The sequence below is a fragment of the Anneissia japonica genome, unplaced genomic scaffold (assembly GCF_011630105.1).
Source record: "Anneissia japonica isolate Jap-2015-1 unplaced genomic scaffold, ASM1163010v1 scaffold685_len2926416_cov193, whole genome shotgun sequence".
NCBI classification, from domain to species: Eukaryota; Metazoa; Echinodermata; class Crinoidea; order Comatulida; family Comatulidae; genus Anneissia; species Anneissia japonica.
Genome location: NW_022692922.1, coordinates 1,997,677 through 2,018,180, shown reverse-complemented (window position 1 = coordinate 2,018,180; position 20,504 = coordinate 1,997,677). Strand labels below are relative to the sequence as shown.

At 32.1% G+C, this 20,504-nt stretch overlaps 1 protein-coding gene across 1 annotated transcript; it reads right to left on the bottom strand.

Annotated features, from left to right (window-relative positions):
* Positions 1-8,316: 8,316 nt before the first annotated feature.
* LOC117100523 lies at positions 8,317-20,081 on the bottom strand. The gene is made up of 4 exons (XM_033240271.1): positions 19,877-20,081; positions 18,291-18,375; positions 17,552-17,731; positions 8,317-8,417 (listed from the first exon to the last, which is right to left on the bottom strand). The coding sequence occupies exons 2-4, from the start codon at positions 18,331-18,333 to the stop codon at positions 8,323-8,325; spliced, it is 318 nt and encodes a 105-aa protein (XP_033096162.1). The 5' UTR covers positions 18,334-18,375; positions 19,877-20,081; the 3' UTR covers positions 8,317-8,322.
* Between the last annotated feature and the right edge of the window lie 423 nt (positions 20,082-20,504).

Genomic DNA, 20,504 nt, shown 5'->3' with positions numbered 1-20,504 from the left:
GAGTTAATTTTCCATAATAAAATAGTTATTACCCCGAAAATACTTTGTCAATTTTAAAGAATGTTAAATGTTCACCAATTGCCTGGTTTTAGTGTGGTCGGACACACAGTTAACATTATTTATTTTTATGGGACAAAAAAAATCACATTATTAATGTTAAAGTTTACTTTAATTATATTGATTCTGGTATATTAAATGACATCGGTATACTGTACTAATATAGTTAACATACCGTACTGTACAGTATGGTCATTACAATAAATTACGTTTTAATTAATTTAAATTGACATATTTAATATTTCATTTACAAATTGTATTTATACTAGTGCACAATGTTGAAAAGACTCAATACACACTCTGCCAATTCGTTCATTCACTTTTTTAAATGTCAGTTATAAATATCTATATAACAAAAAATCATATATAAATATATATAAATAAAAGGAATAAATAACGAGAAAGATAATTTGCACGCAACTGGTAAAAATACTAATACACTAGTTATTGAAGCAGTAATAAAAATAAATATAAATATATCAATTTGTGTTATGTTGTGGGACTTGAGGTACTTTAGTTTAAAAAATTATCAATTATATGTTCTAATGCTTACCATTGCTAATAAAATAATTAAACAATACAGTAAGCAACCTCCTTATTACGTAAATAATTTAGGACAGACCCATTCTTTAATCATCAACACTGCCAGGGATATACTTTTTTTGAGTCAATAATGTCAAAAGTAAAGTGTTTTGTCCATCATCTTAAGACAAATCTATTTGACCAGCAGCAGGGATGTGCTAAAGAGGTCATAAGCTCTTTGCTAAACAAGTATGTTGGCCCTACTAACATGGGGGCTTGGGGGCTGTGTAGAGCTCCAGAAGTGTTTAAGGAGAAACAAGGATAAAATAGCCTGGTTGACGCTGACCTTATGTCTAGATATAGATCCACTTATATTTACATAAGTCTTAACTGCACTAGTACTTAGGGTATGTTCACACAAACACAGCGTCATTCACGGATTAAAATTCCAATGTGTTCAAACGAACGGCGTTCGCTATATTTACGCTGGCGTTAAACTAGTAGGCCTATGGGGGTCCATAGTTTTCAGTTTTAAATAATGTACGCGTCTCATTACTTTAGTAAAATATTACACAATGTTACTTCTAATTTTCTGATTGTTGTAAAACAAATTGTTGGTATTGCAAACTTTTTTTATAGACAGTATAAATAGGTTTAAATATCTTGCAAAACACAATCAACACATCATATACATTGTAAACTAAGTAAAAATGTAATTGAAAAAAGATAAAACTTTACCATTTCAATTATAGAAAGACATGAAATTAACTAATCTATTGCAAGATAGATTAATCATGATTGGGCAATCTCATGACAAAATGATTCAACAATAACTGGTATTAGCTCTGTCGCGTTCACTAATATGCGGTATGCAGGCAGTGTTAATTAAAACACCACAGATGTTGCGTTGGGGGTGGCGTAAGTAACGCCACTGCTTATTTCACATACAAAGGCGTACGTTTTGCCAGCTTTACGCCGTGTGTGTGTACTATGTGGTCCTAACTGTACATTATTCTCCTTAACCGTAAAGGCGACTCTGATTATTCAGGTGTCATAATACATCAATTACGTTAAAGCCATACCGTAAAACCTCGAATTGATTCAGAAGCTCTGTTTTGTTTTTGTTTTGTTTTTGTTTTTGTTTTTTTTTTTTTTCGAACTCTGGATGGGTGTCTATAAAACGAAGACCCTAAAACGAAGACCCCTATCTTTCATTAAGTACCTATTTCATTATTTCATCACGATTTGGAGAAAAAAAATATGGGTCTTCGTTTTTTCGGTCTTCGGTCTTCGTTTTGTATACACCCATGGCGTCTCATTACTTTAGTAAAATTACTTCTGATCTTCCCATATAGGGCGTCTCATTACTTTAGTAAAATTACTTCTGATCTTCGTTTTGTAGACACCCATATATGGCGTCTATAAAAAGAAGACGCCCAACAAAATTGTTATTTTGTGACAGCCTGGTATATTATCATCAAAATAAAAGAGAAAAAATAGTGGTCTTCGTTTTTGGGTCTTCGGTCTCTTCGTTTTATAGACACCCAACTCTGGATGGGCTTCTTTTCGCTATAGTATTCGTTTCGACATGGGCTTCTTTGCCATATTGAGTGTCTATAAAACGAAGACCCTTAATTATTACTTGATATTCTTCATTCCTTCCGATGAAATAATGAAAGAGGTACTTGGCAATAGTTGTATGATGATTTGAAATAATTTAATAACATAATTGAGAAATAATTGGAGGTCTTCATTTATTATGTTTTTAGTCTTTGGTTAAAAGACCCGTATATGTTGTATATAGAAGCGTATTGTATCTTTATTTCCGTATACACAAAAGTGCATAGTGGTGGATGATTGACTTCTGATGCTTTTTATCGGATCCTCATCTGTATGCTTTTTTAATGTTTAAATGTTAGAACAAATTTATATAGCACCGATTTCCCCCACCCAAAAAAAAAATGTTCAGTTTATTTCGCTTTGAGGTCATTAGAATAATTATAAATGAATTGCCTATGGATGCATTTGGTGTTTTTGTTTTTATTATTTCGTTATAGAGTTTAGTTCAATCTTCATTTCTGCTTTACTGTATTCTGACAATAACATCACGTCAGTTAACTGATGAGGTCTGCCGTCGACGGACGAAACGTCGTAAGTGCGTACATTTAAAGTTTAGTTCTAACAAAAAAGAAATTAATAAAAAAAATGGTATGTCTAAATTAATTTTAAACAGATTAGGGGCCACTCCTCCAAGCATTATCGGGCCAATCTCCTCTGCATTTCACTTCCATTAAGGCATCGTTTTCTAATAAAATGTTGATGAGGAGGGCTGAAATTGGATGGTGGTGTGTCCGTGTCAATATGGTAAAGTGGCATTTTCATTTCTGCTTTACTGTATTCTGTAACGACATTTTAAAATTGATTTTTTTTTTTATTTTTAAGTAGTTTTTTGTACTGATTAATTAATTTTAATGCATTGATAAGGGCTGGATTTGATTAGCTGTGTGGCCTTGTAAATTGTTTTAGTGATGTTTATTTATGTATACTTAAACGCAGTGTAGGCTTACATCCTAATTAATTTTACATTGTTAACTTTGTTTAAATTGTTTGTATTGCATGTTATAAATCTTATGTTAACATAATGTTGGACGAACCTTTATCACGTGAAATGTTCCACTGTTTTAAAACTGTAGTATTCAAATATTTAATTATTGATCATTATTTCATTAGTTGTCTCAGGTGAGACAGAAGCCATGTTTTCTAAGCTAATCGTCGTCCGACATTCCTAATATTGCGTCGATAAAATTTCGAAACACATTTTTTGCCTTAATCATCAGAAGTTCGTAATGTTGGTTTTAAGGTTGACTTCACATATACATTTTAAAGGAATAGCAATAATGCTAAGTTGTAAAGTAGTATCCTTCATCTTCGTAACATATATGAAGTCACACGCTTCCATTATTGTAGTGCTATGCCAAAGCCAGTTTATGCTTTAGTAATTAACATAACGTCTTCATTACAGTAATGCTATCAAGATCAAATTAGATGATGTTCAACTCTGTTAAAAGTACTTCCCTCCACCCCCAAAGAAAATGTGCCTAGTTGCAATTTCGATGCTACCTGGTAGCGACATTTTTTTTTGTGAAGAGGTGAAAAGCCAAGCATAGGGAAAATATACATCGCTGTGATTGGCTATCGCACAAGTCCTAACCTAACTCGCACTCAAGTAAGGTACGAGTGGGAGTGATCCCAAAATTGAGGAATTTATTAAATTTTCCATGATCCCAAGAAAGGGAAATATGTAGGTTTGTTTCACCAATTGCAGATTGATATTTTGAGAGCAAGTTTGATTGTTATTGTTCTTGTTGTTGCTGATGTTGTTGTTGCTGCTGCTGTTGCTGTTGCTACTTCTTAATGACAACAAGGTCTCATTTTGTCTCTGAAGAAACGACCTAGTAAGACGCAGAACAACCTGCTTAAGGCACAAATATTTTATTTTATCCCTTACCTTTATGCCTCTCCAATACTGTATAATAATAACTACTCTACTATACTAGGCCTAGTCTAATCTCCAATACTTTTATATTATAAATTATTATTTAATATTATTCTCAACCAAAAGCAAACACGGTGTAATGCCTTCTTTTCTTATTATGCAGTTGATCAAATTATTGGTTGTCATTTTTTTTATTTCGATTTTTCTATTTTTGTTTTTTGTTTGTTTGTTTGTTTTTTGTTTTTTTATGTTTAAACATTTTAACTGTCTAGTCTTTAAACATATATGTCCTTTTCTAATGAATATTATGTAACAAAAAAAACCATGTTGTAAATAACATGCAATTCGGTCTTTGACCATCACATGTTACTGTTTTAGATATGACATTTTAATAAAGTGATATTATTAAATAACAACCAACCAACAATATAATTTGCAGCCCAAGTTTTGTTTTTATAAAAAAAATTTCCTCAAAACAATGTTGTTATGTAATGACATTATAAATTGATGAACAGTACAGCACACTTAAATATTTAAATTCGGTGTTAATTTTAGGTCCACGAAATAATATCACAGGGGGTAGTTGGCCTTTTGGGATGATTCTGATAATATGGAACGCCGACTGATATGCATTGCTAATAGCAGAATTGATAGAGCCATCTCTTCACTATTTTTAACACAAGAAATCCCAGATGAATGCACTAACCAAAATCCAAGACAAGGCCAGATGTTGTTTATAATGTCATCATAGGTTTATAGCACTTAGAAGACCGATACATTTGGGCAATGGAAGGTTGTGCAGAGAAAACATTGTACTGAGAAATGCTTCACTGAGTGCTTCATGACAGCAAAAAGAAAGAAGGTCTTCCAAAACCTAAATCTGAGTTTATAAAGAAAAACAAAAAACTTGAAATAAACTTATTCTTCTAAGTTAAAACAAATGTAGTTTAAACAATTTCCAAATTATAGTAGTAGTTTAGACTGTACCACATTGGAAAAAAAGTTCTTGCAGATATTGCATTATTAATTTAAAAATAGACAAAATTTGTGTTTGTACTAATGGTCATATATCTGCTTTTTAACTGTGCTGTATAATGTTTACAAAAATAAAATAAAAAAGTAAAAAAAAAAAGTGTTGCCTTAATTGATGAACTGTGCTTTCCCCTCCGTTTGACAATTTATTATATCAATTATAAACTGGTTTTATTATTTAAAATTTGAGAAGTAAAAAAAAAACCATAACAGATTACATACACTATTATTGACTATTTTTATAATTCACTTGTTTTCAATTGTTTAGATGTGCAATTTAGATTGAATGTGAATGTACAAGGAGAAAACAGTAATTTACAGTAGTAAAGAACTCTGACTTTCCACTTGGATTTATACATTTTTAATGCAGATATAAATACCAAAAATATACGTTATATAGCTAAAAAAAAATACATAACAATATGTAATATCCATACTGCAAAAAATCAGAAGAAGAAAACATAAATTAAAGTGATGCAATACACTAATTTATTGTTATTGTTATTATGCAATTATGTATGTTATTTTTTTTTTTAAATATTAATGTGATACAATGCAGAGTGACAAATTCAACATTTTAGTGCTGCTATGTGCTGCTATGAAAATACTTCACATTTTTTTAACCGCGCTAATTTAAAGCCTTTTTAAAAAGTTAAATAATTCGGCACATAATTTATTCCTAAAACCAACTGAAAGTCTATAAGTTTGATAGTCTGCTCTCTTCGGAAAGCCCATTTTTCAGCTTTAATTGCCTTCCACTTGATCAACTAACCCTATAAAGAACACGTCACATAATAGTTTACTTTAATTTTCAGTTTATGATTGTAATGATCCCGAATTAATTTGGCTCGAACCTAAAAATCTGAACAGTAAATATCTAAAAGCAGTTTGACAAAAAGAACCACATCACAAAAAAAAAAAACAAAAAAAAAACAGAGAAATATGGACTTCAATGGAAATATTTGTCGTCGACGTCGTTGTCGTCGCCGTCGCCGTCCTCGCTGTCACCGCGGTTGCTGTAGTCACTGTGCTAGCAGTGGTCACCGTGGTTGTCGTTGTAGTCGTTGGTGTAGTTGTAATTCTAATCATTTTAATTGTAATAATTATAATTGTAATAATTATTATTGTATAATTTTTAATGTAATATACTACTAAAATAACGTTTCAGGTTTTTCTCTGTTTACTACATTAGGATTTGATTTTGTTATGTTATTGTTATTTTTTTTCTTTTTGGCAAATTTAACACATTTTCTACAGATTACTTCCAAATCTCATAACTATCGTAACGACATTATGCCACGCACCTAATATAACATTTTAATTTTTTATTTTTCAATATAAGTTCCACATGTCCACATTCATAGCCATATTTAGAGACAATACCACAGCACCGAAATAGTCGGGAGTTAATACGTTTGCATAAAACATAGATTTACTACGATACACATACATTTTTACATGTAATTAATTAATTCTAGTACATTAGTCAGTCAGTAAATTTATCATTATTTATTACCATTGTTATAATAATAGTGAATTATTATTTATATTATATTTATTATATATAGGTCTATTACTTCTATCATATTTATGATTTGGAATTTAGTGATTACCGGTAGTGATTAGTGATTACCGATTAGTGATTTGTAATTGTTGTTGAGGTTGTTGTTGTTAATTGTTAATTATTATTAATCATTGTTAATCATTTTAAATCATTATTCATTGCTAATAATCGTTAATCATCATTATTCATAATCATCGTTAGTTATAGTTTATTATCGTTTATCATCGTTTCATCATCATCCTCATCATCATCACCACCAATATCCTATGTGCATAAACCTCGTATGAGTATATTCGCACAGCGTTCGTGGTCAATTATGTTCGCTTTGGAAAATTAACGGGTGTGAATATCAGATTCCCTGTCCTTAAATGTGTCGATAAAATGAAGGTGAACCAACAACATGTTGATGTAGGCTATTTTAAAAACGGATGATGTCTAGGAAGAACAAACACTTCCTTAATCTTGTACGGGTTTTGGGGTTTTTATAATGTGTCGCTTGTCCGTGACCACTTGTTTATCATCGCCTATCATCGTTTATCATGGTTTATCATGGTTTATCATTTATCCTTATGTACCAGTATTTGTTATTATTTGTAATTATTTATGATTATTATTATTCATCATTATTTATCATTTTTGTTTTCATTATCCATAATTGTTAATCATTGGTTGGTAATCATTATTTAGCAATCATTATTAATCATTTGTCATTTGTAATTTGTCATTGTTATTGGTCATCGATCATGTGAATTGTCGATTTTCTATTTTTTATATTGTTATTATTATCACTATCAATAACATGATTTTATAATATGACTTTTGAAAACGAGTCACTTTTTAATGATTGAAAGAAAAATACCATATGTTTGCGTAATGCTATTTTTGTAATAAATACAAAGAAACACGCACATTCAATCTACAATTTACTACTTTATTATAAAAAAAAAAAAACAAAACCAAATTTCCAAATAAAATGTGTAATGTTCTCGTTAAAAAAGTAAACCTTATAGCTCTATATATTAATTGATCATAAAAAAATTAATCAATCAATTAATACATCAATCCATCTATCAATCACTTTACCAATCCATTAATCAATCGGTCAATCAAATTATTTGTTATTCATTCAAAAATTTAACCAATGTAACAATCAATCAATTATTCGATCAATCACTTATTTTATTTAAAATCTTAACTCTGCTAAGATTATTATTTTTCTCACTAACCAAATTTGTCGAGTTTCCCTTACTGTAGGAACTGGCTACTACTGGTTAGAAGTTAACCTTTTTCTACTAAACGTTGTTGATGATTTCAAATAACACATTTTAGTAACAAACAAGGTGTATGTAATCATGTATGGTATTGAATGTTTAATATTTATAAAATTCAGACTACATGGCATATTTCCAAATTCAATATTGTAGTCATTTTTGTATTACTATATGAAAATAATGCAGATTTCTTTTAAACAGTTAAAAAAGGTAAATAATATAGTATAATTCATTTTTAAAACCAATTGAGCATGCCTTAAGGTTGACAGTTTTCTTTAACTCTTATTCTTCTGTGAAAAGAAAACGTCACATAAGAGCTCATATTGATGCAATTATCCATTATGACTTAGATGATCAGGAATAAATTTGCTTACCTAATTTTATGGTGAATTACAGTAAGACGGCAGAATAAAATATTCTGAAACATCAGTTAACTCCTGATAGTTGTAGTAATAAGTACCCCGAATAATGTCACCTAAAATCGTCATTTAAAGGGAATGTATTAGTGATAAATTTAAAAAATAATAACTAATTATGTAACATTATAACTACGGACACACATTTTAATATACCTTGTACTAATCGTTCTATTTCTGTAACCGCACTGAACAGTAAAGCAAATATTGTTATTTATATGATTTATTGCTATTTCCATGGCAAGTATATTGGTGATGTTGGAGGAAAAATTAGACTTTAAAATGAACAACGATAACAGTGTTGTTAGACGTATAAGGACCCGTTCTTAACCGTCAGCCTACATTTCAATTCTCCAGGCCATTCCATCAACCAACTGCGTTTCATAATATTAGGCAATAACTACTGTTTTACCAATGCCCGGCATTGCGCCAACATTCTTTATACACGTAAAATGTCTTAATACACGTAAAAACGGGTTCAACAGAGATCTTGGCATACTTAGCGGATAAATGTTTAATAATCAGAGCTCCTTTAAGAACTGTTTTTAATTTTGAGTATTATTGATGAGCTGATCTGAAACGTGCACCGCCTCTCTTTATCTCCTTTTTTCTATATATTTTTCAAACAATTTTGCCAAGATAGTGGTCAGTATCACTGCTTCCCAACTACTGACAGACACGCCTTGAAGCTGCTCATATCTCATTAAGTATTAAGGAACAGACTGTTTTGTCATTGTTGTCTTTATTGTGTTTTTCCCTGTACAGCTTTTTAAATAGAAGAAGTAGAATTGGTGAGCCATATTCAATAAAGCTTACAGCTCAGTTTATAATTATTGAACGGTGCTTTACAATATAACCTAATGAAACAATTATAACAGTAATTAAACTCAAATACGTCACCGTAAAATGTTGACTTTAGACGAAACACTAAAATTTATTAGGCGAATATTTCTGCTACTCCTGTAGTAGACGCGAACATCTGTCCTCATTGAAGAAGACGAGTTTCTGTGGGAGGCTCCATATTAATATATGACCATTGATCATTGATATAATAGAGATCAAGCTCTAAATCGTATATATATATATATATATATATATATTTATATATATATATATGTGTGTGTGTGTATGAATGTATATATATGTGTGTATATATACATATGTGTATATATATATATGTATATATATATATATATTTGTATATATATATATATACATGTGTGTATATGTGTATTATATGTATATGTAAAATGAGTACGTATGCACAAAGTAGAGTCGTATACGTTGACATGATAGACATAAAACAAGTTTTTTATTTCCAATATTTAGAACACGCCTGTGCTCTTCCTCAGCGATAACACGTATAGGCCTATTTAAATACTGTAAAACTTTAAAAACTATCAATCGGAGATAAACAATAAACATCAGTGACTTAGATAAATCGTAAATGATATGATTAGGGTGGATTATAATGGGCGGTAACAACAAATAAGATAAAAATAAACGAAAAGTCTAATCTTCCGAAAAATAAAAATAAAATATAAGAAGTTAAAGAGCATTTAAATGGATGAATTAATGAATATAAATGTATCTAGATGAATGCATTGATTAATGAAAAGATCTGTAAAAATTGTAAGTATTTATTCATGCTATTTTTGTGAGTATTTAATTTAATGATCCATTTCAATTCGCAACAACATCTGTCGGGGAGGGAATTGAAACCTGTACTTATTAAAATACACTTAAGGTTAGAGATACAATGGTTGGCTTGGTTAATATGCTTGCTACAGGATAGTGTATTGTCTGTAATAAATTTTTCATGATTATTGCATCATCTTATTCTAAATTTGCAACCAGTTTTCCCGACGTATATAGTAACCATACATTGGGTAAACCAAATAAGATAAATAACATTTAAGGCGTTGCAAGTGAGAGAGGCTTGCGAATTTGGCATCGTGAATTACCACAAGGGCGATTACCAAATTTAGGGGTGATAGTAGGAAGTTTAGATGAAGTAAGTAGTGAATTCAGGCTGGTTAGGAGGTTGTCGGTATGCTATGAGAGGTGGTGGTTTGAGTGCTGCTGAATTTGATGAAGTGCAGTCTGAAAAAATGCGAAAATCTTGGGGATAGTTTTGGCGAGATGTTGGATTCGGGGGTTGCAGTCGAGGACAAGGGGAATGCGAATAGAATTCGACTTGGCTTAATATTAAAGAAGTTGCTGGCGTGATTTAGCCGAAGCCTCGATGAATAATTGTTTGATCAGTTTCATGGGGAAATTGCTGAGTCTTAATTTTGTGGATGAGAGTGTTTATGTGTTTATCGAATTCCGTATTGGTAGAGCAAATTCGTTTTATTCTGAGCGCCTGACTATATATTATGGATTTTTTAAGTTTTATGGAATGAGCGCTATAATTGAAGTTAAGATACATATTTGGTTGTCTGTGAGCTACCAACTATATACATCTAAAAATGGGATTTCTGAGTGTGAGTTTTTTTTCGTGGTGAACTTAATGTTGTGTTGCGAGTTATTGATATGGGAGATGAGTGAGTTGAGTGTGTCAGAGCCACGTGGCCAAATAAAGAAGATGTCGTCGATTTAGCGGCCGTAAAAAAGGTTGGAGAGGGTATGTGGAAATGTTGTTTTTAAAATAAGATGTTTCTGTTTTCAAAATAGTCCATGAGTATGTTGGCGTATGAGAAGTCCATCTTAGTATCGATTAGCTGTGCAGTGGCGAATCTAAGGGGGGTGGGGGTAAATAGGGTGGCTATATATCGTCACTCGTCTTGTGTGATGTTTCTCATGTATACAGTGTAGTAGGCTACTCTCGTAAAACATACACTTTCTATTTTAAGCTTAACCTTTTTCAGATGTCATCCAAGAGCGTCAAGCCGTTAACTAATTCCAAAAAATCTCAAGTGGAAGGAGATGCCTCTCCCTAAACCTATGATCAATGACGGACAAGGGACACGTCCCAAAATATTGTTAAGGGGTAGGGGTTGGTCGCTCTTTTCGTCCGCAGTGTAATAATATCATAAGTCAAGAAGATGCCTGAAAATTGTTGAAATGAACTGAATAAATGACCCAGGTTTTAACGAAAGTGCGCTGTACAACCGGTACTCTATCTCTGCCCAGAAAAATCTGAATTAGTGTATTTATAATACACGACTCTTGTGCGTGTGCCTTTATTATAATTTTAGAAGTGTGAGAAAAAGCGTGTAATAATAATAATAATAATAATAATAATAATAATAATAATAATAACTAATAATAATAATAATAATAATAATAATAATAATAATAATAATAGTAATAATAATAATAATAATAATAGTTTTCGCCACACCTCAAGGACGGTTTTATTTTTAATGGAACATCACAAAATTTCCCCCTCACCTATCAAAACAGATCTGCGCGTATCCTGAATGGGTATGGTAGTTAAGACATCAAGCTAGTTACCTGGAGGTCGTGGGTTCCCTTCCCACCCGAACCACCTGCGATTTTTGTTTTTATACTGAGAATCCAGTACAACACGTCAGGTAGGGCAAATATCATTTTGTATTATTTCTCCTGACGCAAAACGCCGTCGGAATAAGATTGTTCATATGGAATAACTTGCAATAGCTGGAGCTAATAATTTCGAACAAATTTCGTACTACCACAGTTATTTAAAAACCAACGGTTAGAAAAACTAGCAGTATACTATATCATTTCGCCATTATTGTAATTTATTATTTCAATTTAATTCCAAGATATTTAAAAAAAAATAAGATGTAATTTGTCGTATTTGTTTATTGAATACCGATTGGTTATGTTCGTTGCATACTTATGTATCAATATAAAGATAAGTTATTTTTTAACGGCCACACCCCTTCTAGTAGATATTTCGTTTTTGGTCATAACAACTTTTCATGTATTATTCACATAAGCCATATATAGGATTACCTTTCTTTAACGGTATTCCCCTTTTCTTAACATTGCAAAAGCCCTAGACCTATGTTGCCCTGTCATAAAAAAAAAACAAACACTCAACTGACACATTTTTCAAAATGCACTTGTTTAGCTTTTTGCCCTTTTGGGGACATAATACACCTTGTGGTGCATTGAGATTTTTGAAATTGTAACTGAAAATATGAAATAATAAAATTAAAATACCACTCCACTGCAAGTCTGTATTACTTTTGTCAGCAAAGACGCACTCAACTGCAAAATGTTAAAAAAGGCTGAACTCAACTGGCATTTAACACCTATTATGTAATAGGTTGTCATGAGAAACCCACTCAACTGCATAGTGCTTTATACTGTTTATCATGAGAAAGATGATTATCCAATGTAAATAACTACAATAACATTATTTTACAATGTAATCATTATAAACAATCTTATTATTAGTATACAATATTGCATTACGGTATCTCATACTGTACTTTTAACATTTTTTGGCATTAGTCTTACTACTAGCAAAATTTGGCTATTATCTTTTTCTAGCAGGGGACCATTATTATGGAACCAGCTCCCAAATAAGGATGCAAAGTTTTTGACAAGGTTTAAATATTGGCTAAAAAAGCATCTTTTACTATTTAATTTGTCTTTTATTTTTTTATTTATTACATTTAATGTGTAATAGCGCCCTGATAGAATATTATAGGGCGATATATTGAAACCTATTATTATTATTATTATTATTATTATTATTATTATTATTGTTATTATTATTATTATTGTTATTATTATTATTATTATTATTATTATTATAGCATACAGTTCAATATATATTTTTCATCTGATAAACATTTAAATACATTTAATAATAAAATGTATGTGAAATACAAAAGAGGATTAATTTCTGCAAAAACGCTTTAAAAAACATTTTTTTCTTAAAAAATAAAAGATAATTGAAAATATGTTTCATTGAAGACAAAAAATAGAGCATTATACGATAAATGAATTATGAAAGGCGCAAGCGGTATTACCCCTGGTCACTCAATAACGTACAATGGCAAACCAGCACAAAGTGCAACCTTCTCTGCTCTAGGAAGTATCCCTAGTCGTTCGCTATTTCTACAGCACACGAAACTAGAACATTCAATGCCACAACATCCTACCAGGTACCCATTTATACTCATGGGTAAAGAGAGAAAAACGTAGATAATAATTGCCTTGCCCAAGGAAACAAGCGACTTCCACAGGAATGGCGGCGCCAGGCTTAAAACCCCCGCGGGACAGAGCTCGTCGGTCAGTCAGACCATAACACATAGAAAAATAGGGCCACACCAAGCCAACACATGTCTGTCACAGTCTGAAAGTGCCATTTGCGGCCCCCCTCTCAACCCCTTCCTCCAGCTCGAGCCTACGAGCTCAAGTCCAATATATCCTAGAGCCGCCACTGCACAGCAAGAGTTTCGAACCTGACCTGAAGGTCGGGAATCCAAGCCAAAATCGATGCGCCAACCGCTTCTACATACTAATTGATATAGTACTACTGATTCTGAAGGATATAAATGTTTAGAAATGCTGGGACATAGATATTAAAACAATTCTACCTATTGTTTTAATGTTGATTTCTCACAAACATTTCGTTCATATTCAATATAAATAAAAGCAATAGACATAGATTTATATTTAAAAAAATACATAAATAATAAAATAATTGTAAAATTGCAAGTTAACTGTGTCCGAAGTATTCGTTAATTGTATTCGAGCATTTCTGAATATCTATCATTCTGAATCAGTACTGCGATTTTGCTACAATACGTCATATCTAGGCCTATATACTATTCTGTATATATTATACTCAAATGGCCAGATTCAATATTACTGTGCTTTTATTACACTTTCAAAAAATCATGCTGTACATAAACTGTGTCTAGGTATATTATTACAGTTACAGTCCATTTAATGTTTACACTGTCTTGACTATCAATGCCTATTTAAGATAGTTTGGACTACTCCATAGCGTTCTTCAATGCATAAGCACTGTAACTTACTCGATACACCACGGAACTGTGCTTCGTGAGGGGGAGGTCTGGCATGCCTATTCATAAGTATCAGTTCACCTACCCGACCTAAAATAGCGTCCTCTATAATTTATGCCTTAAGTGTATGGGAAAAAATAATGCCATCCGCCACTTGCCATGGCTCAGGAACAGCTCCTTCCTTAACAATTTGTTAAATAACAACGTAATGACACCACCGTTTTCTACAGCAGTTTCCTTAATACTCTGGAGTTCATGACGTCCAGACCAGGTAATTTCCTTTTAAATAACCGACAACATCCTTACAAATAAATAATACCCTAGTATCAACACTGTGCACTGCAATTTTGAAATTCTTAAGTCCTCTTGTATATGCTATAGCCATGCATTGTATTATATATTTGCCAGCTTATCTAACCGTTGATTTTTAATAAAGTGGTATGAAATTTGTTAGAAATTGATCGTCTCCGGTGATTGCAGGTTAATCAGTATATAAAGAAAGTTATCTATAGGCCTGCAGATGTACAGGACATAATAACGTTGCTTTTTCAGGTCCCAAAAACACCCAAATTATTGAAAATTTAAATGAAATATTCTTGAATTATGTGTTTGAGAAATCTATTATGTAACACCCTCAAAATTCTAGGCCTACTTTGTCGCTTTTCTCACAAACCCCCTCCAGGCCCCTGCCCCTGGACCACCAAATTTCAAAAAGTCCACTTTTTAAAACCTATTATTTCACTGAAATCGTTCCTAATTATCGCGAAATGCATTACATTTTTTTTTTGCCCGCTCTACCCTTTGATTTTTAATAATGTGCTACGAAATATGTTGGAAACTATCAGCTCCAGTGATTGCAGATTGATCCATGTCATCTGTAGGCCATTCCGGCCATTTCCATAAATTTGCTTACCTCAGCCCCACCCATGGTGGGGCTGAGATGCTATTGACCATCTGTCTGTTCAAGTTCATCCCTTCACCCGCACCCTCTATTTATCCTGCTTTACTGTAGGTCCTTAGACAATACTCAAATGAATGAAAATTTAAATAGAATATTACAAATTATGGATTTTAGAATTCCATTAAAAAAGGCCCTCAAAATGCTAATTTGTCAGAGCTTCCAGAAGATTCGCCCCACCCTCGCGGGGATCCCTAGGCAGGCGGGGATCCCTAGGCAGGCGGGGATCCCTAGGCAGTCGCCCATCGTAAGGCCCACTTCGGTTACATATACTACAAGGTACCTAGGGTCAAAGATCAGAAATGTCATTTTGTGTCACTTCTAGACAAAACGTTGCAGTTTTTGAAATAGCAACATGTATTCTGAAACAATTTGAGACCAAAAATTAGGTCTCAATGAAAAACGGTTACTAACTGATACAGTACAGTCTGTACTAGGTACGATGAAAGTTATCAACTAATCAATAATGTCTATGTAATAGGCTTTTATTGGATATTGGAATTGTAATATACTGTCTGCCCATCAGAAGAGCGGTTATGCGGGTGTGGAAAAGTACAAACGGAACTGCATGTTTTATGTGAATGCGCCTTGACCGCCCACATACGCCACAACATGGGTATAATGTGTAATGATATTTATTTCTTTATTAGAATTGGATCCTAAGTAAATTTAATTACAAAAATTAACAGCCAGTGAAAATTAGTAAATATTTATTACCGTATGATATTTGGAGAACGGTGCATTATTTGATATGTATTGTAATGCCATGTTGGACGGCTGTTATCCCTAGTTTGTTAATAAAAAATAACTAACTAACTAGACTAACTAGATATAAGCTGTTTTGAAAACTAAAAAAATGAACAGCAATTGAGCTGATAATTCCCTTTTGAGAAAAAGAAGTAACGCCTTGTTTATTATCTTAGCTACATTGTGCATATCACTTCTATTTTAATACATTGATTTCGAAGGAAAATATAACATTTACATTTTTAGTGTTTAAAGTACACCTAATACAAATTAGTTCTTTGCCCTAAAAAACACAGACAGCAAAAACACTTACATTATATTATAAAAAATGGAGCATTTCTAATAATTATTTCAATTGAAAGAAAGCCATTTCCCATGCCCTTCAGTTTCTTATTTTGACCTGTATAGATTTTTTAATCACTTTTTTTTTGTTTCAGAAAAACAGGATGCAAAATTCCCAGGACAATGATATGCATTCTTCACTCTGTTTCTGTTCGATATAAAGTTAGTACAAGCCACTGCAGAATTCAAATTAGCTTATCTTTTAGCAACATTTTTAATTAACCTTGCTATTATCGGCAGGAAAATGCATGGATATGTGGACTGTTACTGTATTATTATCAAATGCTGATTTATGTACGCCTGTAATACGAATTATTCTTTAATATTGTTTAATTATTATAAACTTTAGTAATTCAGAAGCATTAATATAATAATAGACGTACATTACAGACAAATATGCTGATTTAAACTGGACTGAGGCAAAATATTCTAGAATATAATATGCTTGAATTTGAGGTACAGTATGTGTACAGTAACACTTAAGCCATTGACTATGTGATAGAGGTACGCAGGCGAATGATACTCTATCAGACTAATGACCCTACCCTATGATGCATGTTAATGTTTTTAATTATAAAATTTATGGTTCTTGAGTATTACTGTTTGTACATCTTTAACTCAGTGTTATTTGCAAGTCTTAGGAGTTGCTTAAAGCTATTGTTAATTTACAACAAGGAACTTGGACCAATTAAAGACCAGGTGGTACTGTGACCAATTGGAGACCTTTGAGACTGGGACCAATTGAAGACCAATTGGAACCAATTGACGACCAGCTGGAACAGGTACCAACTGAAAACCAGTTAAAATTAGGACTATTTTGACTTGTCCACAAACACAACACCTAACTTGTTCCAGATCCAACTGGTTTTACCGAAAAATTTATTTGGGTAAAACAAACTTATATGGTAAGCGTTGTTTTCATCAAATCGTTACAAGTTATCTAACAGTGTTTTCAATGTAAACGTTATACATCAAGTATATGTCCCCGACGCAATCGGTTGAGAGACAACTTGTCTAAAAATCAGGTAAACTGCCCCATTTGATCGACCGGTTAGCGATTTGATAAACAAAACCCAAAAAATACAAAAAAAGAAAAATAGAGTTTTAAAAAAAAAAACCAAAAAAAAAAAAAAAAAAAAAAAAAAAAAAAAAAAAAAAAAAACGAGCTTACCTCCATCTTCATTTGGATATTTGCCAACAAACGATGTTCCAGTTTGCTGACATTCGTCTTTGGTATATTCGCGTGGCCCCTCTCCAACTCCATATGAATCGCCAGATTCGTAAAAATACTTCCACCTATTTACTACCACATCATTAGGGCTAATGACTTGATGGATATATTGTGCACTATCTAATGAAAAATAAACATCCTGACTGAGTGATGGTAAAAAATAAATAATTAAGCTTATAATTTAAAGATGTAATAACTGTTATTTTTTCATCAAACTATGAAAGTAGAACGACACCATTCTAAAAGTTTAAAAGCATTTAGTAAATCTAAACTGTCCAACGTGTTTTGTATACATCGAATTTGATGATTTTTTTTTTTTATTTTTTTTTTGGTACTAGTGAAGAAGTTGACATTGATAGTAAGACCTAATTGGTTTTATTAGTTAATTTTCAAGTGAAATGCAATAAATAACCAGCTTAATGATAAAAATAATAACTAATAATGGAAATTATAATAGGCCTACATCGATTGTAAATACGCGTGAATTATTACTTTTTGCTCAGCCTATGCTTCAACCGTTTATTTCTTATCAATTCAGAAAACCACTGTGTTATTATCAACTAAAATTACAGAAAGCTTCGTTTTTATTGATAGACAACGGCCATTTTATCTGTTCCAGCGCTATAGCACTGCTTGCTGATGACGCTGCAACTAAAAAAAGTCGCTGATTGTGCCTTACCTGCAACACACCTGGCTGGCATAGATCGAGTTCCATTTTCCATCTCACACTCTTTTAAATTAGGATCAAAATACCATGTAACATTCTAAAAAAATGAACTAAACATTATACTAAACATTTTTTGATTCAATTCAATTCAAAAAAATATTTTTTTCCTTCCAATCGTAAAAGAAGAAATTTAATGTAGGAAATACAAAGTAACACAACAAATTTAGAAGATGACCAGTTCCCATTAAAAAGCAAGAACGAAAAACATCTTGAATTGGGAAAAAAATAAACAAAAAATAATAACAATATTTAAATAAATAGAAAAATATAAATAAATAAAGCAAAAATAAAAATAGAGATAATTAAATAGATGGAGAGATAGACAGATAGATAGAAAGACAAACAAACAAAGAAACAAATATAAAATAAATAAATAAATAAATAATAAAAATAAATGAAAATAAACATAAAAATAGAACAAACGAACGAACGAACAACCGAACGAATGAATAAATATATAAGTAAATATATAAAAACATAAGTAAATAAATATAAAATGATTGAGAAAGAGCAGCTCAATTCTTAACAGCATGGCGAATTACGACAAAAATATAGGCCTAGTACAATTTTAATTATTTGAGATTATGTTTTTACTGTGTTAAAACGCTTTGACAGAAACATCATTGTAATTGAGATTATTAATTTTTTTGAGACTGAGAAGCTCGTATATCTAACGTTGTGTTAAAAATAGTTTGCATTATGATTAGGGATGTGAATTTCATTTCCATATCGTGTACAGTAACTGTGAAAAAAAAAAGAAAAACAGGATACTTTCAAAGATTAGGAAGGATCAAATGCATGTCGGAGTATACAATCTTTACCGACACCACGAAGAGACACACACTTGAACAGCCATATTTGTTCAATTGTTTTTACTTTGACATTTTTATTATGTACGTAAAAAATCTACCTTTTCACATAATCGTTTAGAGTGCAACTACACTATTTAGTTAGACTAATTAGCAATAGCGCACCAACCGAGTAAATTGGTTTTGTGTCCCTAGCGGCGAATACACAGGCAAAATAAATGAAGAGACAAGAAAAACCATCATTGGATGGAAATTGTCATTTATTGTAATGACGTAAATAAACATGTTTGGTTATAGCACTGGCCGAGATAATACAATACAACAACTAAATTACTGTCTTTTAACCTTTACAGATATAATAAAAAAAATGTTATTCTTAACTACATAAGTTCATATTAAAACAATTTGTTATCCATAGTCTTAGTCAATTAACAAGAATGAATTTACCATAAGAGACTAAGTAAAATGTGGTATATATTACAATAATTAAAGTTAAAATAATGAATATGGGATATACATAGGCCTATAATCACAAGCATATAATATGGGACTGGCCGAGATGATACAATACAAATTAGGAGTTAAGAATTAAACGACTGAATCCAGATATACTGGTTCAATGCCGACTAATTCCATCTACCAAACTGTTTTATATTAGGCTAATCGCAATCCCCATCGACGCGGCGTGGATTGCGGCTCCAATTCGAAACCTGTGACCTTTGTACTGACCTGTATCGAGCCCCGTAAACGAGAATGCTGATTTCATGTGTTTTGATACAAAATGTGGTGACAGTTACTGGTTTCCCATCTACGTGTTAAAAAAGTTGCCCAGACGAATGGCGGAAATGAGTGACATATTCAGTTAATGCCTTAATCGGACAGAACTGTTCCTGTTCCCACGCGGAAAAGGAAATCATTACCGGAGGGTTTCCAATGCCCGTTTTGTAATGACCAATGAGAAGCGAGGCATCTGTTTCCGATAATATTAAATCAGTGCGTTGGACCACTTTAGATTCGCAACCAACCCTCGCTGTCAGCTCCCCAAGGCGAAAAAACACTTGAAATGCCGTGAGAAAAATTGCCCTTAGCAGTATCTTCAGGGAAATTGTACGCTTTCTACCGACTGCAAAGCGTGAAGTAATCTCAACAAGATATCTTTTGTGATAGGGATGCGTAATGTCTACCAGAGGGGATGTCGTGTGCACGCGACCTTGTGCGCCCTGTCACCATATGAACGTATGAAATCGTCGACATATTCGAGGATATTGTTTTGGGAGCCAAACCCGTCTAATATAGGTGAGCAATAAAATTATGGTACATACTTCTAGTGGTAACGTTACCACTTTTCCCTAATTAG